At 43.3% G+C, this 27,432-nt stretch overlaps 1 protein-coding gene across 1 annotated transcript; it reads left to right on the forward strand.

The window, feature by feature from the left end:
• The first annotated feature begins 3,515 nt into the window (after nucleotides 1-3,515).
• On the forward strand, nucleotides 3,516-25,277 carry LOC124777533. The gene is made up of 3 exons (XM_047252985.1): nucleotides 3,516-3,603; nucleotides 16,871-17,747; nucleotides 24,688-25,277. Exons 2-3 carry the CDS (start codon nucleotides 16,890-16,892, stop codon nucleotides 25,081-25,083), a joined length of 1,254 nt encoding a protein of 417 aa, XP_047108941.1. The 5' UTR covers nucleotides 3,516-3,603; nucleotides 16,871-16,889; the 3' UTR covers nucleotides 25,084-25,277.
• Nucleotides 25,278-27,432: the final 2,155 nt, after the last annotated feature.

Below are 27,432 nucleotides of genomic sequence, written 5' to 3' on the forward strand. Positions count from 1 at the left end.
AAGTAGGCTGTTTATGTTTTCTTATTGGCAACGTTACGTAGCGCTCTGCATGAAAATCACTGGCTGTGCTGTGTGCAGTCTGTGGTTAGTTTGCATTGTTGTCTGCCATTGTAGTGTTGGGCAGCTGGATGTGACAGCGCGTAGCGTTGCGCAGTTGGAGGTGAGCCGCCAGCAGTGGTGGATGTGGGGAGAGAAATGGCGGAGTTTTGAAATTTGTAAGACTGGATGTTATGAACTGCTATGTATATTATGATTTTTCAACACTATTAAGGTAAATACGTTTGTTCTCTATTAAAATCTTTCATTTGCTAACTATGGCTATCAGTAGTTAGTGCCTTCCGTAGTTTGAATCTTTTATTTACCTGGCAGCAGTGGCGCTCGCTGTATTGCAGTAGTTCAAGTAACGAAGATTTTTGTGCGGTAAGTGATTTGTGAAAAGTATAGGTTAATGTTAGTCAGGGCCATTCTTTTGTAGGGATTTTTGGAATTCATATTGCGTTGCGCCCAAAAATATTGTGTGTCAGTTTAAGGACAGTCATGTAAAATTGTTCTAAGGGGACGTTTCAGTTGATACGTGCTGTTAGCACCACTCACGGTCGGGCAAAGCAGCAACTCAGTGACACCAGTCATTTAATTTAAGGCAGTGAGGTGGAAGTACACTATAAACAGGGTATAAAATACGTGATGGCGGAAACATGATCCACGCACGGCTTAATTATGATTATGTTCTATGACTCTGATGTTAATTTCTACCACTTTCTTTTCATTTCATATATACTGTGCTTTTGTGTTTTGTGTTCAAGAATCACGAGACCTCTGATATGAACACATGGAAAACGTTGTTATGCTCTTATACAGACATTCAGTAGTTAAGAGATATTTTTATATATATACTTATAAAGCAATAAGTGGATATTCTTTATTTTTATTTTTTTAATGGAAAGGTGTAAGATATCCTCAGATAAATATCGAATACATTCTCGCAAGAACTTTAACTATAGATAACTTATCTGGGTTATAGGTACAACTTCACTAGATATCGGGGTGCGAGTTTCCAGAACGTAGAGGGGTAACTCTTCAGATTTTAGAACTCTTAATTTCCCAAGACATATTTCTAATACCTCAGTAGACAGCTCAGTTGAAGAGGAATGGACATCTCTAAAAAAAAAATCACAGAAGTTTGAAAGAAAGCCATAGTACCAAGGAAGAAATACTTCAATTGAACAATGTTCAGAAGGATGTACAAAAATGTTTAGGAAATTCAGGAATAAAGAAGTACAAGTCACATACGTATGAAACAAATATGAAGTGCACGGAAGCTAAGGTGAAATGGCTACACGAAAAATGTGAATAAATCGAAAAAGAATGATAGAAGGATTAACTCGGCATTCAGAAAGTCAAAACAACCTTCTTTGAAATTAAAAGTAAAGATGGTAATATTAAGAGTGAAATTTATTGGAAGTCGGCTGTTAAATGAAGAGGACAGAGCAGATATTGGGAAAGAGTACACAGAAGGCCTTTATGAGGGGGAGGACTTGTCTGACGACGTGATAGAAAAAGAAACAGTAGCTGATAGGAAAAATGTAGCGGATCCATTATTAGAGGCAGAATTTAAAAAGAGCGTTGTATGACTCAGTATCAAATAAGGCAGAAGGGATAGATAACATTCAATCAGAATTTCTAAAATCATTGTGAAAACGGCAATAAAACGACCATTCACATTGATGTGTAGAATGCATGAGACTGGCAATATACCATCAAACTTTCGGAAAAACGTCATATTACAAGGGCCGACAAATGCGAGAACCATCGCAAAATCATCTTACAGCTCAAGCATCAAAGTTACTGACAAGAATGAGATACAGAAGATTGGAAAAGAAAAATGAGGGTCTGTTAGATAACGATCGGTTTGGCTTTAGGAAAGGTGACGCCATCAGAGGTACAGCTGTGACACCGCGGTGATAATGGAAGCAAGACTGATTTGTCGATCTGGAAAAAGCGTTCGAAATTCTGAGAAAAATACGGGAAAGAGGGGTGACTAGCAGTATGAACATGAATCAAGAGGTAACAGTCAGAGTGGAAGATTAAGAACGAAGTGCACGAATTAAAAAGGGTGGAAGACAGGGATGCAGTCTTTCGCCCCTACTGTTCAATCTGAACATCGAAGAAGCAATGATGGAAGTAAAAGAAAGGTTCAGCATTGGATTTAAAATTCAAGGTGAAAGGATATCATCAATACGATTCGCTGTTGACATTGCTGTTCTGAGTGAAAGTGAAGTATTACGTGATCTGCTAAACGGAATGAAGAATCTAATGAGTAGAGAATATGAATTGAGAGTAAATTGAAGAAAGACGAACGTATGAGTAGTAGCAGAAATGAGAACAGTGAGAAATTTATCATCAGAATTGGGGAAGTAAACGTTGTTAAAGAATTCAGCTACCTAGGCAGCAAAACGACCAATGACGTATGGGCAAGGAGGAGACAGAAAGCAAACATCGTCGGCAGAGAAGGCGTTTCAGGCCAAGAAAAGTTTACTAGTTTCAAACATAGGCCTGAAATTTAGAAAGAAATGTCTGAGAATGTACGTTTTGAGCACAGCATTGTATGGTAGTGAAAGGTAAGATCTGAGGAGATTTTCCGCAGAATCGGCGATGGAAGGAATATATGGAAAACAATGACAAGAAGGAGGGACAGCATGATACCACATCTGTTAAGACACCGGGGAATAGCTTTCATGGTACTAGAGGGAGCTGAAAGTAAAAACTATAGAGGAAGACAGAGACTGGAATATATGCAGAAAATAATTGAGGTCGCAGATTGTAAGAGCTACTCCAAAAAGGCACATAGGTAGGTTGGCGCAGGCTAGGAGTTCGTGGCGGGCCTCCTCAAACTAGTCAGGAGAGTGACAAGAAGAAAAAAAAAATCATCTGTACGACCACTTTTAGAACTAAGCTGTTAACGGCTTGTTTTATGTTTCTGTGGTCATAGCCGTTAACTTAATCTACAAGGTGGATAAAAAAACTAAATGAATGGGTATTATGAAATAATAAGGGTTCACTAGTCCACCCACAAAGTAATCACTCATGGCTGTAAATCATTTATGGCAACATTCGTCATCATTTTGTCGTTGGCAATCACAGAACGAAATAACAGATGGAAGTCTGGGCCATGTTGTTTGCATGGGATTGAGCAACTGCCACTGAAGACTGAATAATCACAAATGATCGATTGTTCAATGACGCATGCGAAAAAACTCCAAGGTACATGCAAACGCTATGAGTTATCATGGTAAGTAAAATCAACTGTTAACAACAGAAATAACAAGAAATTCTCTAAGTATTGCACGCACAGTACAGTGACTTCGTTCAATGAGGCGCTAGTTGCGCAAGAGAACGGAGATACCGAGCAACAGCGCGAGTTCGTGGAAGCTGCCGACTAAGGCCGAAGGTTGTCGAACGCAGTCGATTTAAGCTGACAACAGCGCCATGCAAGGCCACGCGCTCCCGTGTGTGTAGTGCTCTGGTGGGGAGATAGCACACAACCTGGCGAGTTGCCATTGGCTGTTGACTGCATCGTAACAAGATCATCCGGATTCTTGCGGGGTGAGTACACTCGCGCTTCCGCTACCGGTAGTTTGGAGATGTGAGCAACGATACGTATTTGATACAGGCCTCATACAGCATAGAAACAGGTATAAGAAATTAGTGATTCGGATAAAGAACGCCTTTTATGACGTTGGAAGACTTCTGAGCTTCTTGCTGGCAGAATGGTGTAGTAAATAGCTGAAACGTGTAGTTGATACGTGCTCTGCTTATTGCAAAAAATTATGTACGAATGTGTGGTCTCTGTTGTTTCAGACATGTCTGAAAGAACAGACACCCCGAGGAATCTGTAGCTGTGATATTGTTATACATTATACATAAATTGAATGTTTCTCCTCACTCCACCTTCAATTTACATATACTGCAGAAACGTACTTCTACACAAAAAGGAATGTCTAATTTAATTCTGTGTAGTGATCCATAAAATTCTGACTCTTAATCATACATTTCACTTACTATACGTCCGAAGAAGATTTTCTTGTCTTATGAATTCCATCTCTGTGACAAAGCAGCTATTCCCGTATGTGTTTACCGAGCGAGGTGGCGCAGTGGGTAGCATACTGGACTCGCATTCGGGAGGACGACGGTTTAGTCCCGCGTCCAGCCATCCTGATTTAGGTTTTCTGTGATTTTCCTAAATCGCTCCACGCAAATGCCGGGATAGTTCCTCTGAAAGGGCACGACCGATTTCCTTCCCCATTATTCCCTAATCCGATGAGACCGATGACCTCACTGTCTAGTCTCATTCCCAAAAACAACCCAAACCCCGTATGTATTTCGCTTTATTTTATTTCCGATTTAGTCTGAGTAGCTGGATTTTCGCGATCGATTTCACTTATGGCCTACGCTGCCTTTGTTTGGTATAAGATGTAATGGACAATTCAGTATGCTAAATTTGCAGCACTTGCTCGACTATTTCAAAATTTCACCTGTTTTTGAGCGAATGTGAATATTATACGTCATTAGTGGACACACAAGAAAAAAATTAAATTAAATACAGAGGTTAAGGAGCGGACAGACCACATCCAGAAGATCATGTTTAAACATCTTTGTTATTTCTTTTTTAAAAATATGATTTTATTATATTTTACGGCATATGTAGTGATCCTATGAGAGATCAGGAAATTTCAGAAATGGCAGTAACGTTTTATGTGTTATGCAAGTGACATTAGCAAGAAAAAAAAAACAAATATCAAAGTAGCTGCTAATAAAATATGCTTGAAAATAAAGAAGTAGGTACTTTAAGTTTAACGTACCGGCAGTGACAGTTTCATTAGAGACAGGGCTCAGGCCATCACTGGGAATGGATGAGGAAGGAAATCGGTCCTGTCCCTTCCAAGTGAACAATCTCAGCAATTGTCCTAAGCGATTTAGGGAAACCAGTGAAACCTAACTCAAGATGACTAGATGGGGATTTCAACTACAGTAGCTTACCACTGCGCCACCTCAGTCGGAGAGAACATAAATACTTAATATCGTTCACTTCGAGATTTGTAATTGGGGTTCTTTACGATGGATGGTGGAACTACCAAAAACCGACGTATCTTACTGACTTTTTATGCACGAAAGGGTGTATACAAAGCGATACGACACCCAGAAATTTAAGGAGGATATATATTAAGGGATTGACAATGTCTCCACAAAACCATACGAGAATAATAAAAGTGTAAGTCAAGTATCTGTAACCACTCAAGAGGGACCATATAAAATTGGTTTGCTGTTTCTCACACAAAAAGGCGCAACAAACTTCGAAAGACAGACTCCTTACGACTGTGACAAATATGGGGTTTATTATAAAAACAAAATTTACAAATGAGTACGCAATAGTGGAAAGTGAATTCAAATCATTTGGTGGTTAAATATGGAGGATGTAAGGTTTCGTCACTCTAGGAAGCATTATGTCACACAATGCCGATTAAGTACAGCCAGGCGATGTGAGCTTCCTTTGACAGAAGAAATCCACTACCGTAAAAAATTAGTTATGTTTATCATGTAGGTACGTACAATTTCATCTTTTAGCTCTGGTTGTTTTGCCTTTAACTAAATATATTTCGTCTACTCGTATTTGGCATCACCAGTGGCCTATAACATAAAGCAAATTATTTAGTTGCAGCTAGTACGTCTTAATTCATATATTTCTGGACTATTGCAGATATATTATTAATTAAAACACACACACACACACACACAGGCGTAATATTCTACGACATGTGTTATTAATTACAGAAATCGGTTTTCTGCTGTTACATCATCATCAGCTACAAAGATAAATATGTGGTGCATTGAAATTTTGTAGGATCAAACATTATAAACTAGTTCTTCTACGGAGTATTTTCATTTTCAGTGTAAATGCGATGTAAATTTTTTTTTTTGTGTGTGTGTGTGTGGGGGGGGGGGGGGGGGTGATGGGTCATCAGTCTTCTGACTGGTTTGATGCGGCTCGCCACGAATTCCTGTCCTGTGCTAACCTCTTCATCTCAGAGTAGCACTTGCCGCCTACGTCCTCAATTATTTGCTGGATGAATACCAATCTCTGGCTCCCTTTAGCGTTTTTTCCCTCTATTGTTCCCTCTAGTACCATGGAAATCATTCCCTCATGTCTTAACAGATGTCCTATCATTCTGTCCCTTCTCCTTATCAGTGTTTTCCACACATTTCATTCCTCTCCGATTCTGCGCAGAACCTCCTTATTCCTTACGTTATCAGTCCACCTAATTTTCAACATTCGTCTGCAACACCACATCTCAAATGATTTATTCACTTCTGTTGCGGTTTTCCCGCAGTCCATCCTTCACTACCATACAATGCGGTACTCCAGACGTACGTTCTCAGAAATTTCTTACTCATATTAAGGCCTATATTTGATACTAGTAGACCTCTATTGGCCAGGAATGCCCTTTTTTGCCACAGCTAGTCTACTTTTGATGTTCTCCTTGCTCCGTCCGTCATAGGTTATTTTACTGCGTAGGTAGCTGAATTCCTTAACTCCATCTACTTCGTAACCATCAATCCTTGTATTAAGTTTCTCGCTGTTCCCATTTCTGCTACTTCTCATTACTTTCGTCTTTCTTCGATTTACTCTCAATCCATATTCTCTACTCATTAGATTCTTTATTCCGTTTAGCAGATCATGTAATACTTCACTTTCACTTAGAACAGCAATGTCATCCGCGAATCGTATCGTTGATATCCTTTCACCTTGAATTTTAATTCCAATCCTGAACTTTTCTTTTACTTTCATCATTGCTTCTTCGACGTACAAATTGAACAGCAGGGGCGAAAGATTACATTCCTGTCTTATACCCGTTTTAAACCGAGCACTTCGTTCTTGTTCGTCCACTCTTATTAATCCCTTCTTGGTTCTTGCCAATAATGTATATTACCCGTCTCTCCCTATGGCTTAACCCTGTTTTTCTCAGAATTTCGAGCATTTTGCACCATTTTACATTGCCGAAGGCTTTTCCCAGTTCGACAAATCTTATGAACGTGTCCTGATTTCAAGATAGATCAACTTCCTTCCTTTATGGACTTGATGTAATACTTCACGTTGTATCTTGTAACGTTGACCTTCTATAAACAGGTGGTCTGTGGAATAGAGTCTCTGTTTTTAAGTTTCCGACTTCCGTGGTGTTCCTTCAAGTGGATGAATATTGCCCTGCCAGAACGATAGATAGTGAATTTGCCACAATTACCAGTAACTTTATCGTACCGGGTGATCAAAAAGTCAGTATACATTTGAAAAATTAGTAAACCACGGAATAATGTAGATAGAGAGGTAAAATTTGACACACATGCTTGGAATGACATGGGGTTTTATTAGAACAAAAAAAAAGTTCACAAAATGTCCGACAGATGGCGATGGACAGCAAAACGTCAGTGACTGCGCATGACAATCGTGTATAAAAGGAGCTGTAATAAGAGAGAGAGTCAGATGCGCCAGCAGTTGCAGCATGTTGACGTTACTTGAAAAGGCACTTTTAATTAAGCTGTATTATCAGAATGGGGAATGTGCTAGTTCAGCGTTACGATTCTATCGCCATAGGAAGGGAATTCGAACGGCTAAAGGTCCGTTGGGTCCGTTGACAAATGCAGCTGTGGCGAGAATGATTTCGAAGTTCGAAGCCACGGGACGATAGACCCCGTAGTGGCTGACCGAGCACAAGGCGTAATGTTGCTGAGACAGTTCAGAAACAAATGGAGACTGTAGCGGGTTCGTCTACGCACGGGGAAGTCAGCGCTCGTGCAGTCGCACGTCGCACTGGCATTCCATACATTACTGTTTGGTTGGCACTTAGGCGTACCCTGCGATGCTATCCGTACAAAATCCATCGCCATCATGAACCGTCACCTGGCGATATAGTCAAGCGGAGGGCATTTGCGGTGTGGGCGTTTCAGAAGGTGGCGGAAGATGACGATTGGTTGATTAACGTGTTGTGGACCAACGAAACTCATTTCACGCTCCGAAGGTCTGTCAAGGCCCACAACTGCAGAATTTGGGCTACCGAAAATCCTATAACTGTCGTGGAAACTCAATTTCACGACGAGAAAGTCACGGAATATACCGTTATCGGGCCTTTTTTCTTCGAGGAAATGCGTGATTCTGCTTTTGTAACTGCTACCGTGACGGGTAAGAGGTACGCCGATATGTTACAGAATCGCATCATCCCCAGCCTCGGTGATAAACACCTGCCGGAACGTACGATGTTTATGCAGGATGGCGCTCCACCCCATATTGCTAGATGGGTGAAAGATCTCTTGCGCGCGTCGTTTGTTGATGATCGTGTGCTCAGCCGCCATGTTCGTCACGCTTGGCCTCCCCGGTCCCGTGATTATTGGCTTTGGGGTTACCTGAAGTCGCAAGTGTATCGTGATCGACCGACATCTCTAGGGATGCTGAAAGACAACATCCGACGCCAATGCCTCACCATAACTCTGGACATGCTTTACAATGCTGTTCACAACATTATTCCTAGACTACAGCTATTGTTGAGGAATGATGGTGGACATATTGAGCATTTCCTGTAAAGAACATCGTCTTTGCTTTATCTTACTTTGTTGTGGTAATTATTGCTATTCTAATCAGATGAAGCGCCATCTGTCGGACATTTTTTGAACTTTTGTATTTTTTTGGTTCTAATAAAACCCCACGTCATTCCAAGCATGTGTGTCAATTTGCAATTTGTACCAATCTATCTACATTATTCCGTGATTTATTCAGTTTTCAAATTTATACTGACTTTTTGATCACCCGGTAATTCTACTCTTGCATATATCTTCCTGTCCTGTCACAGCTTTTCATTTCTTTTGGATTGTGGTGTTTGGCTTGACTATGCTCATGCTGTGTTTTTTGAGGATGTTACTAATTTTGGTTGTGAGTTGGTTGTGGTATCTTTTCTGACGTGCCATTTTAATGAACAAAATTCAAGTCCTCACTGCGATACAAACAGACATGGCCATCTTATGCCACAATAATAAAAGAAAAAGTATAGTGACGCTCCAAGATGAGCATTTCATGCAGAGGGCCATAAATAAACACGAAATTATGCTCAACAACAAAAAAGAGCTAACAGAAAAACAAAATCAATTCATAGATTGTGTTATTGTTGTGGTCTTCAGTCCTGAGACTGGTTTGATGCAGCTCTCCATGCTACCCTATCCTGTGCAAGCTTCTTCATCTCCCAGTACTTACTGCAACCTACATCCTTCTGAATCTGCTTAGTGTATTCATCTCTTGGTCTCCCTCTACGATTTTTACCCTCCACGCTGCCCTCCAATGCTAAATTTGTGATCCCTTGATGCCTCAGAACATGTCCTACTAACTGGTCCCTCCTTTTTGTCAAGTTGTGGCACAAACTCCTCTTCTCCCTAATTCTATTCAATACTTCATCATTAGTTATGTGATCTACCCATCTAATCTTCAGCATTCTTCTGTTGCACCACATTTCGAAAGCTTCCATTCTCTTCTTGTCCAAACTATTTATCGTCCATGTTTCACATCCATGCATGGCTACACTCCATACAAATACTTTCAGAAACGACTTCCTGACGCTTAAATCTATACTCGATGTTAACAAATTCCTCTTCTTCAGAAACGCTTTCCTTGCCATTGCCAGTCTATATTTTATATCTTCTCTACTTCGACCATCATCAATTATTTTGCTCCCCAAATAGCAAAACTCCGTTACTACTTTGAGTGTCTCATTTCCTAATCTAATTCCCTCAGCATCACCCGACTTAATTCGACTACATTCCATTATCCTCGTTTTGTTTTTGTTGATGTTGCTCTTATATCCTTCTTTCAAGACACTGTCCATTCCTTTCAACTGGTCTTCCAAGACCTTTGCTGTCTCTGATAGAATTACAATGTCATCGGCGAACCTCAAAGTTTTTATTTCCTCTCCATGGATTTTAATACCTACTCCGAATTTTTCTTTTGTTTCTGTGGTGTCACCGCCAGACACCACATTCCTCCCCCGCAATTCTGTAGGCGGCTAGATGAAAGCCAAACTGTCGGGACCATTCAGTCCAAGACTCTTGCGCTGGATCGTAGTGCCTAAAAGGCGGTGCAACTGCGAGTTGGGGCTGTGGTAGCGGTGAAGCGGCGGCTGCCGCATCGGTTTGAATGGCACGTTGACCCTGGACGAGCTGTCCAAGGGTATCCAATAACGCCTGCGTCTGCTGATTCTGCAAGCGATAAAATTCGGACAGTACATCTGGCGAAGCCATTACACAAGTAAATGTAAGCAATCAGAAAGAACACTTCTCTCGTCGCCAATCTGTTGTGGCGTAACAAGCTAGCTACGCCACACTGAGAAGGGAGCCGAAAGGCACGCGTACACACACGCCGACTGGCGTCAAGTCTGGAACAGGATAACTATTGAATGGTAGCAAGAAAAGTACGTAGCTGCTTTATACTTAACTTTTAATCTTTGTTGGGTTACAACGTTCTTCTTGAGACATTTATACGATAACTCTCAAACTAGGTAAGGCTAATGGCGGCTTGCTAGGTCGTAGCCATGGACTTAGCAGAAGGCTATTCTAACTGTCTCTCGGCAAATGAGAGGAAGGCTTCGTCCGTATTGTCGCTAGCAATGTCGTCCGTACAACTGGGGCGAGTGCTAGTCCGTATCTCGAGACCTGCCTTGTGGTGGCGCTAGGTCTGCGATCACACAGTGGCGACACGCGGGTCCGCCATGTACTAAATGGACCGCGGCCGATTTAAGCTACCACCTAGCAAGTGTGGTGTCTGGCGGTGACACCACAGTTTCCTTTACTGCTTGCTCAATATACAGATTGAATAACATCGGGGAGAGGCTACAACCCTACCTCATTCCTTTCCCAACCACTGCTTTCCTTTCATGCCCCTCGACTCTTATAACTGCCATCTGGTTTCTGCACAAATTGTAAATAGCCTTTCGCTATTGTGGAGAATACTTCAAACAATAGTATGTTGACCGACCCGTCTCTACGATGGCAACGAACGAGACAGCAGCGGCATCTACACAAAGAGGACGTAAGCGCTGCACCGCCTGGCCGTGGCTCAGTTGAAGACTAACCACTCTACGAGCTCTACACCAACGACTTAGGAACTGTATATTTTCACTAGTATTGGAAATTGTCTGTACTGATGAGATTTCTTATTTTGTCTGTCGCCTATTGCTTGCGACACAGAACTGTAAAGTTTCAAAGTTAAGTACTGTCATTTATCTTACTGTAATAAAAGTTCATTAATACGATTTGCTTGAATTAGTGTCTAGTGATCCGACATAGCAGGTTTCCTAGGCGCTCCATATTCGACGAGTAGGCAGGACACAACAGACACTATACCACAGTTATTGTTTCACTACACATAACCTTTCCTGGTGCACACTGAAAATTAAGGTGCTCAATTCCTGTAGGGATGACTGAGGGATCATGGGAGTTGAGTGGGAGTGAGACCACTTAATGTGTGTGTGTGTGTGTGTGTGTGTGTGTGTGTGTGAGAGAGAGAGAGAGAGAGAGAGAGAGAGAGAGAGAGAGAGAGAGAGAGTGTGTGTGTGTGTGTGTGTGTGTGCGCGAGCGCGCGCTTGTGGATATGTGTTTAACTTTCATTTAATTCATTATTTTTCAGTTATTTAATATACATTTTGTAAGCTTTCTAAACCAGTATTTTTTAATTTCTATATTGTTGTAGTAACCTATATAACCTGAGTCGAAACAAGGCCCCGGGAGTAGACAACATTCCATTAGAACTACTGACGGCCTTGGGAGAACCAGTCCTGACAAAACTCTACCATCTGGTGAGCAAGATGAATGAAACAGGCAAAATACCCTCAGACTTCAAGAAGAATATAATAATTCCAATCCCAAGGAAAGCAGGTGTTGACAGATGTGAAAATTAACGAACTATCAGTTTAATAAGTCACAGCTGCAAAATACTAACGCGAATTCTTTACAGGCGAATGGAAAAACTGGTAGAAGCCGACCTCGGGGAAGATCAGTTTGGATTCCGTAGAAATATTGGAACACGTGAGACAATACTGATCTTACGACTTATCTTAGAAGAAGATTAAGGAAAGGCAAACCTACGTTTGTAGCATTTGTAGACCTAGAGATAGCTTTTGACAATGTTGACTGGAATACTCTCTTTCAAAGGCCTGCCCTGACACCGCTCCTGGGCCAGATCGCATCCACTGTCAGATGCTGAAACACCTTTCAGTGGACTGCAAGCGACGCCTCCTCGCCCTTTATAACCGTATTTGGGTCGAGGGTGAATTTCCGTCGCAATGGCGGGAAAGCATAGTCATCCCCGTTTTGAAACCTGGCAAGAACCCTTTGGAGGTGGACAGTTACCGTCCCATTAGCCTCACCAACGTTCTTTGCAAGCTTCTCGAACGGATGGTGAGCCGGCGCTTGAGTTGGGTACTGGAGTCTCGGGATCTCCTGGCTCCTTTTCAGGGTGGTTTCCGTAAAGGCCACTCTGCCGCCGACAATCTGGTGAGCCTGGAATCTGCCATCCGTACGGCCTTTGCCCGCCGTCAGCACCTCATCGCTGTCTTTTTTGACATGGGGAAGGCGTACGATACGACGTGGCGCCATCACATCCTCTCTACACGTCATGATTGGGGTATTCGGGGTCCACTGCCGATTTTCATCCGAAATTTTTTTGTCGTGTCGTACTTTCCGCGTGCAAGTAGCGGCCTCCCATAGTGCCTCCCGAGTCCAGGACAGTGGGGTACCACAGGGATCTGTCCTCAGTGTCTGCCTGTTTTTAATTGCAATAAACTGGCTCGCTGCAGCGGTGGGAACTTCTGTCTCAGCTTCGCTGTATGCTGACGACTTCTGCCTCTACTATAGCTCCATTAGCATTGCAGCTGCTGAACGTCAGCTGCAGGGCGTTATCTGCAAGGCGCAGTCTTGGGCTGTAGCGCATGGTTTCCAGTTTTCGGCTGCCAAGACCTGCGTTATGCATTTCTGCCGGCGACAAACGGTCCACCCTGAGCCGCGGCTTTATCTTGCCGGCGAACTTCTTGCTGTGGTGGAGTCACATAGGTTTTTGGGTGTGGTTTTTGATGCCCAGTTGACTTTGCTGCCTCATATTCGGCAGCTAAAACGGATGTGTTGGCAGCATCTAAATGCTCTGCGATGCTTGAGCCACACCAGGTGGGGCGCCGACCGATCTACCCTCTTACGGCTCTACCAGGCGTTAATTCAGTCTCGTCTGGATTATGGGAGCCTTGCTTATGGCTTAGCATCTCCATCTGCACTGCGGGTGCTGGATCCAATCCTAGACAGCGGAATACGACTTGCCACTGGTGCCTTCTGGACAAGCCCTGTCGACAGCATACTTGCGGTTGAAGCGCCAACATTTACTGGCCGCTTATGCTGCCCATGTTTTTAGCTTCCCCGGATATCCAAACTATCGTCTCCTTTTCCCACAGTCAGTCGTCCACCTCCCAGATCGTCGGCCCCGGTCGGGTTGTACGATCGCCGTCCGCGTCCGAAAGCTTCTCTCTGGGCTTGGGGTTTTCCTGTTCCACCTCCTTTCCGGGCCCCTCTGCGTGCACCCCCGTGGTGTGTGCCTTTGGCTCGACTTGGCACAGGGCCCGAAGACTTAGTCCCTCCGGAGGCCTTCCGTCACCGCTTTTATTCCATCCTCGCCATGTATAAGGGCTCTGGCGTTCTTTACACGGACGGTTCGATGGTTGCTGGTCGTGTTGGTTATGCTTTAACTCTAGGGAACCATTCCGAACAACGTTCATTGCCAGCTGGCTGCAGCGTTTTCACTGCTGAGCTGGTCGCCATCGTTCGTGCCCTAGAGTATATCCGCACCTGCTCAGGTGAGTCCTTCGTTATCTGTAGCGACTCCCTGAGCAGTTTACGAACTATCGACCAGTGCTTCCCTCGCTCTCGTCTGGTGATGGGCTGTCCAGGAGTCCCTGCATACTCTTGCCCGTTGCGGCCGATCTGTGGTCTATATGTGGACCCCTGGCCATGTTGGGATACGCGGCAATGAAAATGTTGACCGCCTGGCGAAAGAGGCCACCAGTAAACCATCTCTGGACGTTGGCCTCCCGGCGACTGATTTGCGGGCAATCTTAGGCCGCAAACTTTTCGATTTATGGGACACTGAATGGCGCAACCAGCCCGTGCCAAACAAACTCCTTCCTATCAAGGAGACGACGACTGTGTGGCGGTCATCCATGCGGGTCCCTCGCAAGGAGTCTGTTGTCCTCTGCCTGCTGCGCATTGGACACACTCGGCTGACGCACGGCCACTTATTGCGCCGTGAGGACCCCCCTGTATGTCGCTGCGGTTCCGTTTTGTCTGTGGTCCACATTTTGTTGGAGTGTCGCCTTTTAGCTGTGCTCAGGCTGACGTTTGCGCTGCCTGATACGCTCCCTGCCCTTTTAACAGATGATTCTACCATGGCGGACTTAGTTTTGCGTTTTATTCGGGCAGGGGGGTTTTATCATTTAATCTGAGTGGTTGTTATGTTCTTTTATATTAATTGTGGCCTTTGGCCTACGGTTTTAGACTGAGTTTTTAATATGTTTCTCGGTGGTTGGCTTTTCCGTTTTTTCTCTCTATGGTCGGCCAACCACCATCACACTCTGTGTGATTTTAATTTGTTTTGTCTGATCTCTGAGTCTTTCTTGTCTTGTGTCGTCTGTTGTCTCCATTATCGGTTTTTTTACTCTGTGTTGGTGTTTTTACGTTTTGGAACAAGGGACCGATGACCGTAGCAGTCTGGTCCCTTTAATACCACAAACCAACCAACCAATCTGATGTGTGCCAATTTTGTTTTTTCTATACATTCTAACAGTATCACTGATCAGTAATAATGAACAATAAGTAGCACGTAATTCAACATTCATTGACTTAGTATAAATGCAGTTGTACTAGATTTCTATAAGAAACTAATTTATTTCGCTTGAACTTCTCTAACCACTAATACTACACGCAGTTGCCACGAAGTCAGTGCGATGTCTTCATTTCACTACTCATTATTGTTTGAACTGGACTCTAGTAGTACCGTAGCAGCATAACTGAACCTATAATACGTCTTTTACGTCTCTGCGCTCTTCAAACTAACCATAGATCTCCAGCTTAAATAACAATATTGCCAACGTTCAAACGAAATAAGTGGAAAAAATAGCACCATTTGGAGGAAATTCCCAGATTGGCGCAAGTCGCAAATGTCTTGAAAAGTAGGAGAGAGATATTTCTGCAACGAAATTGCCCAAGGGGCAATAAAATCTGTTTAAATATCTCATATGGTAAAAAAAAAACCAAAAAAAACGACTTGCGATTTCCAGTTAAAGGTCAGTTTCGGGGCACTATAGGGTGCGTCAAAAAAAGTATACACACTTTGAAGAGCCATAGAAAATTTATTTCCCGTTCTACAATGTTAAATTTCTGGAAATGGAAAGCTTGAAGTCCAATTGGAAAAATAAATGTACTTTGCAAATGTGATTAATGTTCAAACTGGTGGCCTTCAGCAGCAATACATTTCTGAGTACGAGTCACCACCGATTTTGTACATCGTACCAAAGTGTCGAATGTGGTTTCTGCGCACACCGCCTAAATCTCATTCCAAAGTGTGTCCAAGTTACATGGTTTACGTCTGTACACCTCATGTTTTACTGTGACCCATAAGCAGAAATCCAGCGTCGTGAGGTCTGGAGAGCGTGCAGGAAACTCGATTGGTCCCCTGCGTCCTATCCACTGGCCTGGCACATTGTGATCCAGGTATGCTCGTACGTCCCTATGATAGTGCGGCGGGGTGCCATCTTGTTGGAAATAAAACTCATCATTACCATATAATGTACGAATGGCAGGGAATATGGAGTCAGCAAGCATTGTTAGGTACGTTTCTCGAGTAACAGTACCTTCAAAGCGGAAAGGCCCAATGAGTCCCCTTGCAGACAAATCGCACCACACATTTACACCAGACAAATTCACGGCCTTTTCAACTGTAATGTGAGGATTATCTTCACCCCAGTACACACAATTGTGCCTATTGACAGTTCCATTGAGTTTGAATTGGGATTCATCCGACCAAATTATGCTACCCATATATCCCGGTTCATGTCTCACCATCTCCTGAACCCATTCACAAAATTCTAACCTTTGATCTGGATCGTCGTCACTTAGCTGTTGCACCAGCTTTGGAATGTACACACGAAACTTGCCATTCTTCAGAATGCATAGTACACTACTAGCACTTACATTACTCTCACGTGCCGCTTGCCTTTAAGATTTTTGAGGCGAACGCTGAAACAGTTCCAAGACCGCAGTTGTGGAGTCATCACTTGTAGCTGTACGAGATCGCCCTGATCGACCTTTATGCACATCACACACTGTTCCATGAATTTCGAATTTGTCTCGTAGACGTGTAATTGTTAACCTTGAAGGTGGATCTGTACCATACTCACTTCTCCACTGTCTTCGAACCGCAGCTACATTCAAACTTCCAGTACCGCTTAATTTTCTGCTTCCGCGCTTCAAAGCTCAAACGCACGTCCGCCGTGTTGCAGTTACTTCCTTCCCACTGCTGCCACCTGTTGAAGAAACATAACATTACTTTCTCACAGATATTGAACCTTGTAGAACGGGAAATAAATTGTCTATGAGAGTTCAAAGTGTGTATACATTTTTTTGACGCACCCTGTATTGTTGAATGTTTGTTTTTGTGTGCATTTTTTATTTTTATTTATTTTTTTATCTAGGTGCCCGGTGAGATAGATGACGAGAGACTTACTTTGAAATCCCCATATGTTCACAGATTTTTCTTCTGGGGCAACATGATTGGCACTGAAGCTGAAATTTCGTCCTTTCCTTCTTGGATCAACAAACAGTTCATAGAGACTGTGCTGAATCACGGACACGACGAAACTAAGCTGATAGTGGAAACCATCGACCTCCAACCTGGCTGCAAAGAGGGCATGAGCCACACAAGCAACATCTTCAGGGTTGCAGCCACCGTCAGACGAGGAGAATCCGCCACCTGTGAAAAGAGAAGCATCATACTAAAGTGCCTGCAGGAAAACTGGGAGACTAAAGACGTGCCGAAGGACAACGACCCGACTGAGATGGAGACGTTGCTGCTGGGTGAGGTGATGCCAGAGGTGCACAGGCTGCTGAGCAGTGCGGAGGGCGAGGCGTTCCGGCCTGTGGCGCCGCTCTGCTACTTGACAGGTAGAAGCCCCGTCCCGTTCCTCGCCATAGAGGACCTCTCGCCGGCCGGCTTCAGGACGGCGGATCCTGCGCGCCCTCTTGACTACCAGCACTGCGCAGCAGTTATGCGCGCATACGCCCGCCTGCACGCCGCCTCGGCGAGGGTCCTCAAAGACCGGCCCCACTACAAAACACTCTGTGACCCGAAGAAGAGCGTGACGGAGGGCACACAGCAGTACTTCCGACAGCTCTCTGACAAAATCTTTAAAGCGGCGGCACGGCAGCTTAGAGTTCACAAAGGATACGAGAGCTACGCTGAAAAGTATGAACGGCTTGCAGAAAAATACACACGTGACGTCTTCAGGTACTGGAGATCAAGCGAAATAAGACTGCCCGTTATGCTGCATGGCGACTGCTGGAAGAACAATTTTATGTTCACATATGTGAATAAAAATATTACAGATGTTAGACTTATAGATTTTCAGGTAAGATCATGATTTTATTTTCGTATTGACCAACATGGGCCATGCAACAACTTCATCTTCTTTATTACTTATTTTCTATTACTCTAGTACTCCACCTTCTCCCTTGTTCCTGCTACCTTAGCGCTGTCCATTTTTTTTCTAATTTCTTATTCTTTTGTGCTTTGAATACCTCCTGAAATTAATAAATTATTCTTAAAAAATTTTGCATTGTTATACCTAATTCGGCAACGGCCTCGTCGCAGTGGATACACCGGTTCCCGTGAAATCACTGAAGTGAAGCGTTGTCGGGCGTGGTCGGCACTTGTATGGGTGACCATCCAGGCCGCCATGCGCTGTTGCCATTTTTCGGGGTGCATTCAGCCTCGTGGTGCCAATGGAGGAGCTACTCGACTGAATAGTAGAGGCTTCGGTCAAGAATACCATCATAACGACCGATAGAGCGGTGTGCTGACCCAACGCCCATCCTATCCACATCCTCCACTGAGGATGACACGGCGGTCGGATGGTCTCGGTAGGCCACTCGTAGCCAGAAGACGGAGTGCTTTTTTATATCTAATTCCTTGATTTTATTTCTTTCTCGTCAATAATGATAATAATAATTTATTTTATTTATCGTATGGCAATACAGAGACATAACAAAGAAACAGACGAATCACTAATATAACAAACGTTAATAATTGCAAACAAACGTTATTAATATAGCAAAGTTTAAGGATTACAAACAAACATAGAAACTGGCACTTAGCATAGCTTATGCCTTCTATATTTATGTGACAAATTCGAACCACGGGTCCGAGTTTCCTGGTCAGAGGGACCTGAGAAGGGCCGTTTGGTCTGTCTGGTGACATAACTCTTACTGAAAGTGTCTTATAGTCAGGAGATCGTCAGATTATCTGACTGCCAGTATGTGCTAGTTCATTTAGCGTTACCCAGGGTGCACGTGTAGTGTTATATTACGGACGCGAACTAGCTTTACACCCCAATAATAACAACGAGCCTATGGCATTGGTGGCCGGGAGACCCCTAGTGGGGCGGTTCGGCCGCCGCTCCACAAGTCCTTTAACGCCACTACGGCGACTTGGGAGTGAATGAAGATGAAATGAAAGACACACCACACCCAGAAATCTCGAGGCAGAGAAAATTCCTGACCCAGCCGGGAATCGAACCCGGGACCCCGTGCCCGGGAAGCGAGAACGCTACCGCAAGACCACGAGCCGCGGACTCTTTCTCGTTGCTTCATTATTTATGTAGATAGGCTGTTGTTGACACTGTTCACTTCTTTGCCCAGAAATACAGCAATGTTTACTTCGTTAGCCTGTTATCATTGATTAGGCAGACCAATTCAAAAAATATTAACCTTCACTTTGCCATTACATCAGATACTTTTTGTATGTTTTGTTAGATCTACTCACTACTTTTCGTTGTCGAACCAAGTGTAGTTTTCACTGCACGTATAACAACGAGTGGACAAAAGTCATGAGTCATGTGATACGTCATAATACTGTGTCGCACCTCTTTCTGCCTGGCAGTGCGCTGCAGCTCGACGTGTCATGGACTCAACAAGTCGTTGGAAGTCCCCTGCAGAAATATTGAACCGTGCTGCCTACATAGCCGTCCATAATTGCGGAAGAGTTGCCGGTACCGGATTTTGTGTACGAGCTGTCATCTCGATTATGTCCCATAAATGTTCGAAAATGTTCGATGAGATTGATGACGGGCGATCAGGATAGCCAAATTATTCGCTCGAATTGTCCAGAATGTTCTTTAAATCAGTAGCGAACAATTATGGTCCATTCACAAAGAGCTTCGTCGTCCATAAAAACTCCATTGTAGTTTGGGAACACGATGTCCACGAACGACTGCAAATGGGCTCCAGGTAGTTCAGAGGAACCAGTCTGTTCTATGTAAACACAGCCCACGCCATTATGGTGCCACCACCGGCTTTCACAGTGCCATGTTGGCAACTTTGATCCATGGCTTCGTGGGGTCTTCGTCATACTCGAACCAAACCATCATCTCTTACCAACTGAAATTTGGACTCATACGACGAAAGCACTGTTTTCGTCGTCTAGGGTTGACGAGCCGAGGATATGCGCTGCAGGCGATGTCGTGCTGTTAGCAAACGACGTCACGTCGGTCGTCTGCTGCCATAGCTCCTTAACGCCAGATTTCGCCACACTGTCGTAACTGATACGTTCGTCTTAAGTCCCTTATAGATTTATGCTGTTATTTCACACAGTCTTGCTTGCCTGTTAGCACTGACAACTCTAAGCAAACGACGCAGCTCTCGGTCGTTAAGTGACATTGTAGACATCTGAATACTCAGTTCATTAACGATTTCTGAGATGAAATGCCCCGTGCGTCCAAATCTAACTAGTGTTTTGCGTTCAGAGCCTGTTAATCGAACGGCGATAATCACGTAGGAAACTTTTCCACATGAATCGCCTGAGTGCAAATGACATCCCTGCCAATGCACTGCCTTTTTGTACTTTGTGTACGCGGCGCTACCGCCATCTGTAGACGCGCATATCTGTACCCCGTAACTTTCGTTACCTCAGTGCATTCTTCAAATGATCCTTATTTCTTGTTTTGTAAATAAAACCATCTTTTCATCCTGCAACTTAATTTATTTTTTCAAGACGCGTCTGGGAAAAATAAGTTGCATAAAAAAGGCGGTTTTATTTACAAAACAGGTATTTCTGTGCTTGCTGCGGAGGGTGGCCAAGCAAACAGACATGTAATCCTACTTTCAAGTATCTCTATTCTGTCCATCTTGCAGTCCACAGTTAAGCATTTACATTTATGCAAAAATTTTGGTCTCACAGGTGTGGCATGGTGTTTTAGTGCAAAATTTTATTTTATGTATATTTACTTTCTTCTTCATTCCTTAAACAAGTGCCCAGGCAGGCAGCCTGCGATCTCACCTAGTGCAGTGCCAGGTTCTTTTCAGCCAAATCCCAGGTGAGCTGGCAACACGACAAATAAGTATCCAATTGGGAATATTGGGGAGTGGATTCCCAGTTCCTACATTTATCTTACGTCCAAGGAAAGAGTTCGAAACACCATGGTCGGAACTCAAGGGCTGGAGCTATTTAAAATTTGTGTCCGCGATAATATGTCTCGGAGAAAGATATGAATGCCTAGTACATTTCCGCATATTCATTATTGTGTGTAGACGTGACTCACACAATGTCCACAATATCTTTACTGAAATATCTAGAGTTCTTGGAAACTAAACTTTTTTTTTCGTTCTCTAGGTGGAGCGGGCAGTTAGAGTAATTACTCACATAGAACCAGGGACTTTTTAGCCAAATATCATGCGAGGGTGCGGAGCACAGATAGTCCCAGATGGGAATATTTGGAGCGTATTTCTAGTTCCAGCACACGGCTTACGACTGTGGAAATCTCCCAAAAACGCTGGTCACAACTGAGGGATCAAAGCTGTTTTTAATCTAATTAGGGGCCACTATGACCCTCACACATAATTAATGCCTTGTGTATGTGAAAATGTGTTTGCTTATGAATGCACAATGTCAAGGCGTTGATTTGCATCACTACCCAGCGCAGCTGATGCTAACGACGATGTGGGACCGTTCCATTAGTAGTCTTGGTATTAACATGTTACTTCCTGATACTGTTTGAAAAGGCAGTTCTGAGGGTAAACGAGTGACAGAATGCGCAAAAGTGACCTAATAATGCCTGAATAGTTTTTGATGGATGAATCCAAAGTATCATCATCATAAAATTTCGTAGCGGCAGGGCACTTTAATTTAGTTTCTGAATAAGCTGACACATTGATGTTCATCCTGAACCCCTACATGAGTGGACTACCAATAGTTGCTAAAGACAGAATGTTCTCTGTTTAGAAGACGTTATCCGAAACATAAGTTTAGTGGTTTAGTGAGGACCCTGGAGAATGACATCTGCTCATGTGAGCACTTGCCAGAGTTTGAAAGGGGCATCTGCATGTGGTCGGCTGGTCGAAGTATGCCTTATCCACGCAAGTGGCCTGTTTGTATGTGGCAGTGCACAATGATCGACTGAATGGCAACTAAAGGATAACCACAGACGCCGGCAAAATTGCATACGTGCACAAGGCTCACCATACATCTTTCACATCTTTTCATATTTCTACTTTATGTTCTGCTCCCATTATTAAACTGTCTCTGTGTGGGAGGGGTGGGGTGATAGGGGCCACTGGCATTTGCCCGAGTTCCAAGGGACACATCCCTAAAACCTCAGACGGGGTCGTGTTCTATTTTACTTTTATCTTATTCTATTATTTAGTTCTATTCTATGGTTCAAATGGCTCTGAGCACTATGGGACTTAACATGTGTGGTCATCAGTCCCCTAGAACTTAGAAATACTTAAACCTAACTAACCTAAGGATATTACACACATCCATGTCCGAGGCAGGATTCGAACCTGCGACCGTAGCGGTCACGCGGTTCCAGACTGAAGCGCCTAGAATAGCTATGCCACCACGGCCGGCAATCTCTTCTATAGCTAAAACATACTTTCCCAAAAGTCGACCATTGGCCCTCTTTGCCATAATCTTCGCATGCTCGTTCCATTTCATATAGCTTTGCTACGCTACGCTACTGAATCAAGCGAGACACTACTCATGCTGTATCCGAACTATATGGGTTTGTTTCACCTACTCATCCTCATTAACTTCCATGTTTTCACATTTAGAGCTAGCTGCCATTCATCACACAAACTAGAAACTTTATCCTCCTACAGTGATAGAATCAGCAGCACATAACCGCAGATGCTGCCCACCCTGTCCGCCAGATCATTTGTGTATGTCGAGAATAATAGAGGTCCTACCACACTACTCCGGGGCACTCCTGGCGATACTCTTGTCTTTGATGACCACATGCCGTCGAGAACAACATACTGGGTTCTGTTCTTAAAAATCTTCGAGTCACTACCATATCTGTGAACCAGTTCCATATACTCGTACCTTCGTTAACAGTCTGCCGTGGGGTATGGTGTCAAATGGTTTCCGGAAATCTAGAAATTCGGAATCAGCATGTTGCCCTTCATCCATAGTTTGCAGTATATTATGTGAGAAACGGGTGATGCTATGCTGTTTCATGCGTTTGCTTCTCTCTCTCAAGGAAATTTATTATATTGTAACTGAGAATCAGTTCGAGAATTCTGCAGCAAACATATGTTAAGAATATTGGTATGTAATTTTGCTGGTCCGTTCTTTTATGGCCCTTTTCCAGTCGCTTGGGACTTCGCTCTAGGCGAGAGATTCGCGATAAATGCAAGCTAAGCAAGGGGCCAATGACGGTTAGTCTCCTTTGTAAAACAGGAATGGGATTTCATCCGGACCTAGCGGCTTACTTGTTGTCAGCCCTTTCGGTTGTTTCTCTACGCGGGGATGCTTATTACTAAGTCGTCCATATGAGAAAATGTTCGATAGTCAAACGATGGTATTTTTGTACGATTCTCGTGAGTGAAAATTTTCTTAAATGTTACATTTAAGCTTTCGTTTTGCTATCTTCAGCTGCTGCAGCAGACTGTCAACGAGTGACTTATTGGAAGATTTAGACCTGCTTAGAGATCATAGGATCAGAATTTTCTCGGGTTCTCTGCCAGATCTTTTGCTAGGATATGACGGTGGTAGTTATTGAATACTTTGCGCATAGACCTTTTCACAGACACACGAATCTCTACAAATCTTTGCTTGTAGTAATTTGTGCCTTCTCTTTTGAACCGAGGGTGTAACAGCCTGTGCTTCCTGAGCATTTTCCGAATTTCCTTGTTAATCGATGCTGGCTCTTTTCCGTCCTTAATCCGCTTACTAGGCACGTAGTTCTCCAGACTGCGATATACAGTCTGTTCAAGCTTTGCCAGTAATTCCTCTACGTCCATCTTAGTGGGTCTAAGTGACGTCACTTCACTGTCTGAGGGAGATGCTAACAGCTGCTTATCTGCTATTTTCTAGCAGAAACACTCTGCTAGCCCTCTTGATCCACCACGATCACTCAACCCGTCTTTATATTGACAGTGTCGGTAAGGTCTGGCCTGCTTGTAGACCCACTGCGTGTGGGCTGTCGAAATAGCTGATCAAATCAAGACAGTTTGCGGAAAATGTGTTCACAACTCAAAACTACCGCCCCCCCCCCCCCCATCTGTAAACCACCCTGTAATGAATCCATACTCGATAGGCTGAAGTTAGTACTACGTGATCTGGATTTTACGCGATTCTGACTGTAGGCTTTCTTTGAATAACACGTAAAATTATCCAACTATTTATTTGGTTTCACCTTAACCTGTTATACGCTACCATGTAACTTCACTCTGACACTCAACTTCGCCCTTAATAGAGACAATATTTTTCTCAACTCCAATAGACACTCACCCGCCTATGGCGTCTAATCTGTCTTTCCGAGATATGTTCCATAAGTAGCGATATTACGATGGTGTGCTCAGAGACTGTGTTGTTTCTTGTTCTTGGATGCAGTCTACCAATTATTCTGTAGGTCTTTCTGTTCTTCAAGCCATTTGTTTTACTGGCTAGTCAAACTGCTGCTGCGAATTTTAGAATTATCTCGTAAAAGCTTTTTATTATGTACTAGCGTTTCATCCCTGGTAGCATGCAGCTATCGATGTATTAGTTTCAGTATGTTCCTCAAGTTTTCTAAGATTGTAATGTTGCGCGCGGTACCTCAGGATGGCTATCAGACTCTCATCCAACAAAATCAGTGCCAGTGCATTCTAACGCAAAGCAGTGAAACAAGTGACCATTTTGTTGCTCATTTAACTTGATATTCTAATCGCTGAAATAAAATCACGTGAGCTCCCGCATTCCCTATCACCTTCTAGGTGCTTAACTTTTTTTGTCCGAGAATGTTCCTCTTAATCTGTAGGCACCAGAGACTTATCCAGTAAAGATGTTGTAAAGTTACTGTTTTGCTGTCTCAGCTCAGCAAAGTGCACAGCGGAGCTGCGGACCTGCTGTACTTCCTGTACATGAACGCCAGCGAGGAGGTGCACCGCGACCACCTGGACACGCTGCTGGCCGACTACCACGGCACGCTGGTGGCGCTCCTGCGTCAGCTGGACATGGCTGCCGAGGCTGACAGCTACCCCCTGGAGGCTCTCGTTGAGGACATGCAGACGGGAGGGGCCTGCGCTGTCTTCTTCTGCGCGCTCAGCTGTATGTCGGTCACGTCGCACAAGTACGGTGCCGAGTTCGAGAAGTTGTTCCATCGTGCGGACTACTCGGGGTCTTTCCTGGAAGATGCTTTCAGAAATCCCTACTCTGTTTCCTATTTGAAATACCTCACACCAATATTTGACAGAAAGGGTTTCCTATGAGCTAACTGGGCCACAGAGTGCTTTAGTAAGTTCCTGTATCAACAACAACGGTACGTGGTGCAATCAGCACACAAGTACTTTGACCAGTGCTCTCTGACGTATTTCTGTTACGGTTTTACTGTTGTTCATTTTTGTGGTGAGAACACTGAAAAATAAAGTCTTGGTTTTCTCTAGAATGTGGCTGCAACTGTGAACTTTATAGAATACAATGAGTCTGAGAAATACAATGCTGATAAAACTGTACCCATATTTTATCACATCTTGCCACTGTTTTCTCCTCCATTGTTCACCACATTTGAATTTGTTACAGGAGAGTAGCAGCCGTTTCAAACCACGACCACTGCTTAAACCAGCGATGAAACTGCCAAAAGAAGAAGTCTTTCAGCATTGTATCTGATAGTCAGGCTGGCGTGGGGACACAAATGAAGGGAGATTAGCATTTAACGTCCCATTATCGATGTAGGCGTTACAGAGTTCAAGATCACCTTGGTGAAGGACGAGGAAGGAACTTTCCCATGCCCTTTTAAAAGGAACCACGCTGGCATATGCTGGAACAATTCTGGGAACCGCAGGATCTAGATGGTTGGACAGGCATTGGAACTGTCATACACCCTAATATGAGAATAGTTTTAATATTTTTGTGGGATCTAAAATTTAAAAACCTATCTCACACCGGCCTGATTTAGCTTCACTGATCAGGATAATAAAAAACATGCGTATATTAAGGGAATTTTGATTCACAAAGCAGGCTTATCACATTCACACAGTTCAATACTCTTCTATCCTGGTTAAATTAAGCTTAACTTAAATTCCATAAGGCAGTGAAGCAATTTCGAAGTCTCAGTGCGACGAAAATTGTCAGTCGATCTCCTGAAAACATTTGTAATAATTATTAACTTTCGGTGATCACATGGGGAAAACCGGAGATCTGCTGGTAAGACCGTGTTAGCCTATTTATTTGAAGTAATAAACTGGATATCTTGAGCATACAAAACGGCAGGTTCGTCCAGTGTAAATCAGACGTTCCCCACTGATACCGTGCAACACAGCGTAGTAAGCAGACACTGTCAATAATAATCAGTTAAATAATACGCGAACACACTTACTTTAGTTTAGTTCATGTATTAAATTCCTTCTCATACAGAATCTGATCAAGATGGCGACTAGCTCAACAGTACATACACATACATCTTCGTTCTTTCATGGCTAATCGGCAAGATCTCCTTCATTCTTTTTTCATAAGAGAAAACATAGATAGCAGAGAAGCCATTCCATGGCGTAAATGCACGCTCCAAGGAATAATAGGGCTTGAAACTACTTTGCATTGATAATCATCGTATATTAAAGTTTAGGAATCGGTAAGATGAGAAGAGATATATATCGAGATATGTACTAAGTTATATAATTTATAAAATTTCTGAAAATATCGCGGAGAGACCGCTGCAAGAGACATTACATCGTGTCTTATTGAAAACCTCGCCTCTTAAACGGAAAGATGGAGGAACCCCTTAATGATACCAGCAAGTGCCGGGTGTCAGAGTATTTCAAACCATTTTACTATCTGGCGATATGGTGTGCTATTCAGGGTGCTCAGGGTAGGAGGATGGACAACTAGCCAGTAATGGTGGACATGGAAAATCTCGTTTTCCTGTGGAACAAAGTTCGAGAACAATTAGAGCAAAGAGGTGGGGATGTTTATCATGCTTAGATGGAAGCCAGATCCAGAGAAAATGGTCGTATGTGGTCCAACGCTCTTGCTGTGTCTTGCAACCCACACATCATTCTTCTCCAGCACTCATTACTGCCAAATCACGTTGGTGTATGTGGCTGGTTTGTCAGCAGATTACAAGGGACTACAGCTTCTGCTGAGACTTCGAATTTGTCTGGAACATAGGACACAGTCAAGGTGTTTCGAAAATACGCCGAAAATTTAAGAGGAAGAAAATTTTTAATTGGCAACAAAAATTCACGACTCGAACAATACTGTCAGGGCGACCAGCATTTCCTTCCCCCTTGTATAGATGGCAGGGTAATTCATCGTAAGGGCTCAACAGCTAGGAATAACATGGGTCTATTTGGCTGAAATTGCCATATTGAAAAAATTGTACATTAATGCTTCTACACAGGAACAGGCATTAGTCCAAAATACACAAACAACTAGTATTAGCGTAGACCCTTGTAGAGACATAATAAAAAAATGATAAGACGTTAGATAACAAGGAGAAGCTTTACAAAAATGTAAAATTCTGTAAGGATGTGAACACAAAGTATATATGTTTTTTAAATTTATTTTTATAAAACCACAGGATGCAACCTCCATGAGTATCTTCTAAAATTCCGTTACAATTA

This window comes from Schistocerca piceifrons, chromosome 2 (genome assembly GCF_021461385.2).
Source record: "Schistocerca piceifrons isolate TAMUIC-IGC-003096 chromosome 2, iqSchPice1.1, whole genome shotgun sequence".
NCBI lineage: Eukaryota > Metazoa > Arthropoda > Insecta > Orthoptera > Acrididae > Schistocerca > Schistocerca piceifrons.